This window comes from Nematolebias whitei, chromosome 9 (genome assembly GCF_014905685.2).
Source record: "Nematolebias whitei isolate Nwh7 chromosome 9, NemWhi1, whole genome shotgun sequence".
Classification (NCBI taxonomy): domain Eukaryota; kingdom Metazoa; phylum Chordata; class Actinopteri; order Cyprinodontiformes; family Rivulidae; genus Nematolebias; species Nematolebias whitei.
In genome coordinates, this window is record NC_056506.1 from 19,093,119 (window position 1) to 19,101,180 (window position 8,062).

Genomic DNA, 8,062 nt, shown 5'->3' on the forward strand with positions numbered 1-8,062 from the left:
TATATATATATATATATATATACACATATACCTCCAGAACAATAGTCTGGCAGAAAAGACTGCTTGCGTGCGTGCGTGCGTGCGTGCGTGCGTGCGTGCGAGCGAGAGAAACCACAGCAGGGCAGTCATAGACGACCCTCATCAATATTAATGCAGCAATTAATCCACCTCCAGTGGCTCCACTGGGAATCAGGCTCAGTCTGCCTGTGGCACAGCTAATGACAGTATTGGCACTTCATTAAATGGGGGATGGCACAGAAACTGGAGCAAACTGAAACACCATGTGGTTTAGTATCACCATTAAGGAAGGTCTCCCAGCTTATCTCAAGATAAGCAACAGTGATTTAGAGTTTGACATATTCAGCAAAAGCCTAGCAATGTCACCTCGGTCTAAATTAAGCTCTACTCTCAGGGGTCGTCAGTAGACTGAATTAGAATGATTGACCGCCAGGTGTAAATGGAGTGAAAACCTGCTCTGGTGTAGCTCAGTATGCTTTTTGCAGAGAGGCATCCGTTAAGCAAATCAGAGCTAATGAATCACATGAGCATGGCAGAAGCAGAGCACAGAGGTTGTTGTACAACAGATCATAATGTAGTCTTCAGTGCTATAGTGAAGGACCTGAGGTGGCCTACAGACCAGTCAATATTTCTCTCCATAAATCACCCGTGCTGGTTTAATCTTTAAGGAGTCATGGTGATGAAGTGGAGGCTACACCTGCTGACACAGAGTACGAAGAGGTGGATACACCACAGATAAGTCGCCCGTCCATCACTGGGCTAACGCAGACAGACAGGTAGACCTGCACACTCACTCTCACACCTTCAGCTAAATTAGAACCATCAATCAAACCAACGTGTATGCTTTCGGACTGTGGGATGAAACTGGAAGACCTGGAGAAATCCTTCGGAGTGGTATCTGCCACAGTACCATGGTACAACTGGTGCATCGTAATGTTCTTTACAGTCCTGTAATGTTGTTTTACCGTATTCTGTTGTATAAAATAAATGTATATGTGGCCGTGTATGAGACGTACATTATAAATCTGATACACACTAATGCTTAGTGTTTTGTTGTATAAAGACTATAGTATAATGTTTATCATTTTATGTTATTACAGTATAGTACAGAAATGAGTGTGGTAGTATTAAGTGTGCAGCAAACTGTATAATTTCACACACTATATTATGTGGTGGGCAGCACAGTGGAGTAGCGGTTAACATTGTGGCCTCATACCGTTTTCCTTCTGGATTTTCTCAAGCAGGATAAAAAAAAATATCTGTTGGGCTAGAAAATGATCAGTACTCGAGTCGAGGATGAGGTTCTGCCTCAAGTGGAGGAGTTCAAGTATCTCGGGGTTTTGTTCACGAATGAGGGAAGAATGGAGCGTGAGATTGATAGATGGATTGGTGCAGTGTCTGCAGTATTGCAGACTCTGTGCCGGTCCACTGTGGTGAAGAGCGAGCTGAGCTGCAAGGTGAAGCTCTTCGTTTACCAGTCGGTCTACGTTCCTACCCTGACCTGTGGTCATAAACTCTGGGTAGTGACCGAAAGAATGAGATTGTGGATACAGATGATTGAAAGGAGTGTCAGAGTCGCTGGACTCTCCATTAGAGACAGGGTGAGAAGTTCAGTCATCAGGAGAGACTCTGAGTAGAACTGCTGCTCCTCCACATCGAGAGGAACCAGTTGAGGTAGTTGAGGTGGTTCAGGTACCTGGTAAGGATGAACCCTGGAAGCCTCTCTAGGGAGGTGCTTTGGTCATGTCTGACTGGGAGGAGACCCCGAGGAAGAACCAGGACACGCTGGAGAGACTATGTCTCTCGGTTGGCCTGGGAACACCTTGGAGTCCTCCCAGAAGAGCTGGAGGAAGTGGCTGTGGAAAGAGATGTCTGGACCTCCCTGCTCAAGCTGCTGCCCCAAGATAAGACTTTGGAACAAGAAGAAGATAATGGATGGATCAGTCTCCCACAGTTCAGCTCCTCCTCCTTAGTCCTGCCACGCCCACTCACACCGGCCCCCTACCTCATTCAGCCCAGCTGTTGAGCCTCTGTCTGTTCAGCTCCTCTACATTCGCTCAGTCCAGTGGTGCATTATGTGTTCCCGCCCACTAGGGGTGTAACAATACATCGATTTAAATCAATATATCAATTAAATGATTAATAATTCGATTATATCGTGGCAAACTAAAACATCGATTCATATCGTCGTCTTTAAAATATGCTTTTATTTTGAAATTCCCAAGTCACATCTATGTCACCATTTCCATGCACAGCTGCGCTCTGCGGCCGCCTCAGCAACATGGCAGACGAGGCAGAAAACACAGATAATGAAATTCACTCTCCTGCTGGATTTAAATCAACACTGGAAATATTTTGGATTCCGACAGAAGGACGGCTCAACAGACAGAACTCATGTCGTACGCAACAGGTGCCAGGCGAGTTCAAATACTCGGGAAACAACAAATTTGTTTGTTCACCTGAAGAAGAAACACAGTATGTTATGTAAGCACAATATCTATTATTGTTTCTTTATAACTGAAAGGTAATCAGGGCACTTTTAAGTTAACTGGTTTAAAAAAATGCACTTAAACATGAGAAATGTGAGACTACACTGAACAGGTCATTTATTTTTATTTTTTCATTAATTAAGAAAAAATGTTTTTATTTAAATGCCTGTAATAACAGAAATAACATGGTTAAATCATATTTGAATTTTTTTATTTTTTTATTTATATGTAAATGAGATGGGCATTTGATATTGCGATATATTGATCGCAGACTTGTGAATCGAATGGAAATCATAAGACAGACTTTGTGATTAGGGGTGCGAATCTCTGTGTCTGGCGATCCGATTCCGATTTTTGGTGTCACGATTCAATTCAAAATCGATTTTTCGATTCGGAAACGATTTTCAATTCATAAACGATTTTTCTATTGAAATGGTCATAAATTTAGTTTAAGTTATAATGTATATGTAACTGACAAGTTGAAAAGATTAAACAACAATGTAACTAATTAGAACATTTATTTAAAACAATAATTTTAGGTTCCTTACATTATCAAATATTTTTTATTCATTTTATATTTATACCAAAAATAGGAAAAAAATACAGGAGTGCATAAAATTCTGTAACTTAAATTACCAGTATTAGGTTAGCTTAGTTGCCTGAATTTTTCTAAAGAATAAAATAAATAAAATCTAGGAACAAATAATCCATCCATCATCTTTATCCACTTCTTCCTTTTCGAGTCACGGGGGTTACTGGTTCCCATATCAGCCATCACTGTGTGAGAGGTGGGGGACAACATGTCTCCAGTCCATCACAGACAAATAATTCTAACTATATAAATATAAAAGTAAACAAAGACTTCAGCCTAGCATACATAGTACATTAACCTTTAACTCAACATAAAATACAGACCTAAGTTATTTTTAACCATATTTCTCTAACATTTGTTCTATTTTCAAAACTTAAACTAATATGAAATATACAGACTTCACAGTCTTAACCATATTGATTTATATTTAGTAAATCTTTAACAAAATTTCAAAACCTGTGCAAGTTTGCACAAAATCTCTTCTGAAATGTCATTTATAAACCATAAATTGTATCGTTGTCGGCTGCTTCACGTTCATCTTTCACGCATTTTGTTGTAGTTCCAAAATACTGTACCGCAATTTTATTTTACACTTCTTGTAAACAACTGCGCTCTTGTCAAGCTCTGTCTTCCCCCGGAACATTGTAGGATCTGAAATTATTTTTAAAGACGAAGCAGCGGGTTGAATCGCGCTGTCTCCCTCCTCCATGCTAACAGGCTCCATTCAGATAAGGGAGCTGGCTAACTAGCTGCTGTACGGTGGCCTACACGGCTCAATTCTACGGTGGCTAAACGGGGAGTAGGAGCGGAAAAAATATAAAAACTTAAATGCATTTTTAAATCGATTTATGGACCTTTAGAAACGATTCAGAATCGCCAGGACTAAGAATCTAGATTCTTAGAAAAATAGATTTTTATCTGCACCCCTATTTGTGATATCGAGAAAAATCGTATCGTCATACAAACATATCAATATAATATCGTATCGTGGTAAAGCTGGTGATTCACACCCCCTACCTCCCACCATATCTGGTTTCATCTGTGCCTTCTCCTGGCTATTTGTACCTCCTTCTGAGACTTATCCTGGTTCTGTAGCTTTGCCGACATCACAGCCTTTTAAAAAAACAACACAAATTAAGCTCTTATAAAAAGCTAAATAAAGCTCTTTGTGTTCAGTCTGCATCCTGAGCACAAACCTCATAAAATTGTGACAATTAAAACCGTACATGGTTGACAACTGTATTGTCAGAATAATACATTTCCTCACTGCTGCTCAGTGCAGTGCTACAATATGACTGTTCATTGTAAACATGCACCGATTGATTTGACAGCTGACTTGTGTCTGATTGTACTGATACTCTGACATGTTGCACACATGTGCACACGAAGGTGTTGGAATGTCTTGAAACAAAAAGCATCTGAGGTGTGGAGCCTTAAGATGTTTAGACACTGTGACAAGCAGCACATGCATGCACACACAGGAGGATCAGTCAGGCAGCCCAATTAGGTTAATTGAAGGAGCTAATCAATTAGTCAGTGCCTTCAGGGTGTGCAGCCTGCAGAGAGAGAGAGGCCGTGCTGAGCCAGGGTGTCAGGGGTTAATCTGTTCCTTCTCCAGGCAGTCTGAAACTGGGGCAAACAACACGAGACAATGCAAAATTAATACAGGCACAGTTTTTACTCCTGCATCTTTACGACCCACTTCCTGCAGCCCTGCTGTCTTTAAGCAGCTTTTCTGAGTGTTTGGAGCCGTACAACTCATCATGCGGCAATTAATCCCAAAGTGCGTGTGTGTGTGTGTAGTTGTTAGGTGTGTGTCAATAACCAGCATATGGTTAATGACACAAAGCCCACGTGGCCACGTGTCTGAGTGTGAGATGAGGCACACCAGGAGAAGGTGTGGCACAATGTGAAGAACTTAAAGTCTGTTTAATAAGAAGGTTCAGAATAATCCCGGACTTCTCTGTAAACAAGATCAGTAAGGCTCAATCTGAGAGAAACGAGCCGTGTGGTCGTGGGTTGTGCAGCGCGCACGAGGTGGGCGTGAGCGTGTCCCTACCTGGTCAGCCATGGTGCTCAGCGGGTCCAGCGTGTCTCCTTGGAGCGGGTTCGGTGTGCTGCTGTGGAGCCGGCGTCACATCGACCCGCGGCGCACAAAGGAGCGAGCGCGCGACTCATTGAACGTGGTGTCCGCGCGCGGAGGCTCAGCAGACACCTGCGTCTCGGCTTGGAGCAGGAGGAGGTGAGACAGCCGCCCGTGTGCGGGTGTTACACATCCCCCCTCCTCCTCCGAGTCTCAGCTGTTTCCCGCCACACCTCCGGGTCCAGCCTGATACCTGCTCCTCCTGTCTCCCTCTCTGGGTGTCTCCCTCTCTGGGTGTCTCGGTGTGCTCAGCCGCGTCACGCTCCGATGAGCTCGCTAGGAGGTGAGCTCTTCACTTCCGTCCTGACTCCTGCCGGTTCTTCGTGCTGCCTTTGTCTCAGAGCTTGTTTCACTTGGTCCAAGTGTGGACAAACAGGTGGAGTGTCCACCAGATGGAGACAGAGAGACTCCTCCGTCCGACTCAAGCGCTGCCAGCACGTAAACGCCTCATTGGACGTCGTACGTTGACGTCGCCGCCATATTGGATGTGGCGAAAGTGAAGAGGCGGGAAAAAAAGCGAGCTCGTTTTTTTCCTTCAACCTTTAGTGACAGGTTAGTCCCATTAATACGGTGGCCGGGAGGTGCAACAAATTTATATTTCAGAAAACAAATCAACAATTCGTAAAACACTTTTGCAAATCCAGAACAAATTAACGTTTCAGAAAAACAAATTTACAAATGACAAAATTAACCGGAAAGGGAATGTACTAACTCAGAAGCTGACCCAGATGTGATGATGGAAGCACGAAACGGCCATTTTGACCCAAGATTGTTTTTTTTAACTTTATTTAACTATAACAATACACAACAAAAAGTACAAAATTCAAATTCACTCTGACTCTGACTCTGAAAATCTTACAATCGAAAGTTACAAAAGGTGATTCATAACACAATGGAAATAAAAGAAATAAAGAAGGATAAAGAGAAAAAAAATTATATGAGGAAATTGAAATTAACTAAGAAACTAAGAAATTTGTCAGCATTTTTCCCATTTACATATTTTAATGATTTTGTATAGGACTTTAGCCCATTCTTCCAGTGGTTCACATAAGGTTTACATTTGAAAAAGCGACATTTATGAACATAATGTTTAGCTAATATAATCAAATTATTGATAGCATATTCATTATTTCCAATCTTATTAATTAACCCAAATTTAATTTCTTTTAAAGTGAGAGTAAGTAGCGGAATCCCTTTGGATTCGATCCACATTTTAAAATCAAGCCAAAATTGCTGAACTATCATGCAATCAAAGAAAAGATGTTCCAGGTTCTCACTCTCTGTCTCACAAAAAACACAGTTCCCAGTGTCCATTTTAAATTTTGTCCTTAAAAATTCCTTAGTAGGATAAATTCTATTTAAGATTTTAAATTGAATTTCTTTGGCTTTAGGAGGAACCGGAAATGATATAAAATTAGTTCTGATCTTTTTGATGTCTTCTTTACTAAAGTCCTTCAGAATATATTCTCTCCTAATTAAGTTAGGAGAGTAGTGATGCAGTAGTTTGTTTCACAAAAATTTATTGTTACATTGATAGTCAGAGAAAGCAACTCCATCAATACAGAATTATTATTTTTTGACCCAACATGGACACGAATCGAGTTGCGTTTTGCCCGTTTTGTGGGACGCATGTTGGTAGATTAACGCCGTTTTGTTTTTCGTGTGGTCGGTCCTTGGAGTTTTTAAATAGCGCAGAACGCCTCGGCAACTCATTTCTAGATTGTAGAATTGCACCGCTCAAGGTGGCTGCATGTTGGAGCAGCTCTGTTACTTTCATTCTGAGATTTTGCTTTTGGAAACTTTAATTCCTCTTTTTCTGGATGTAAATCACATTTTTTGGATGATTGTTTCCTCTGGTATCAGATGCTGTGCAGCTGGAAGGATTTTTACTGAAACTTTTTTAGTTTTGGACATTTGTTATGATGCGTAACCATGGCAACAAGGCAGTTTTCTATAACCAACAGCAGCTGATTAACATCTCAAAAGCTCAAATAATATCTCAACTACAGCCCCAAATCTCAAATGAGTTGAAAGGATGTTCTGTGGATGCATTCTCATCTACCTGCCAGCTGTGCTCGAGTGCCTGACCACTGAGATCCTGGAACTAGCAGGAAACACGGCTCATGACAGTGGAAGGACAAGATCGTCCCTCGGCACCTACAGTTGGCTGTCCGCAGTGACGAGGAGTTTGGCAGGCTGCTGGGAGGAGTGGCCATCGCTCTGGGAGGAGTTCTGCCCAGCATTGGGGCGATCCTAAAAAAAAAAGGTGGCGTAGAAATAAAAAAACAGGAACAAGTGAGCTCGTTCTTTGTTTAATTCAAGAAAGAGCAGCAAAACAAAGCGAGAGAAAGAAGGCAGAGTGCTGAAAGAATCTGAACTAAAAGCAAAATTGAATACAAAATAAAAAACAGAGCTCTCTCTCACACAAAAGATATATAACTTTTAAATTAAAATAAAACTTCTTTCTTCTTGTCTCTTCGTCTCTCTGTCCTCACTACGTACATCCATGTCCTCTCTAACTGCATCCATATATCTCCTCTTTGGCCTTCCTCTTGTCTTTTCCAGGCAGCTGCATTTCTAACATCCTTCTACCAATATACCCACTCTCCCTCCTCTGGGCATGTCCAAACCATCTCAGTCTGGCCTCTTGAACTTTTATCTCCCAGTCCTTCAACCTGTGCTGTACCTCTGATGATCTCATTTATCCATCCTTGTCACAAAAAGAAAAACAAAATCATCCCATATGTATATGTTTTTGTTCGAGTTGAACAAATTAAAGTATTTTACTACAGAAATCCACCGTCAGTTTGGTTTTGGTGT

General features: G+C 41.5%; 1 protein-coding gene across 1 annotated transcript in view; it reads right to left on the reverse strand.

The window, feature by feature from the left end:
- Positions 1-5,407, reverse strand: part of rem2 (RAS (RAD and GEM)-like GTP binding 2) — a 76,767-nt gene extending 71,360 nt beyond the window's left edge. Inside the window, exon 1 of the mRNA XM_037681533.1 lies at positions 5,159-5,407. Within this exon, the coding sequence (XP_037537461.1) occupies positions 5,159-5,170 (12 nt within the window). The 5' untranslated portion in view covers positions 5,171-5,407. The remainder of the gene's footprint in view (positions 1-5,158) is intronic.
- Positions 5,408-8,062: the final 2,655 nt, after the last annotated feature.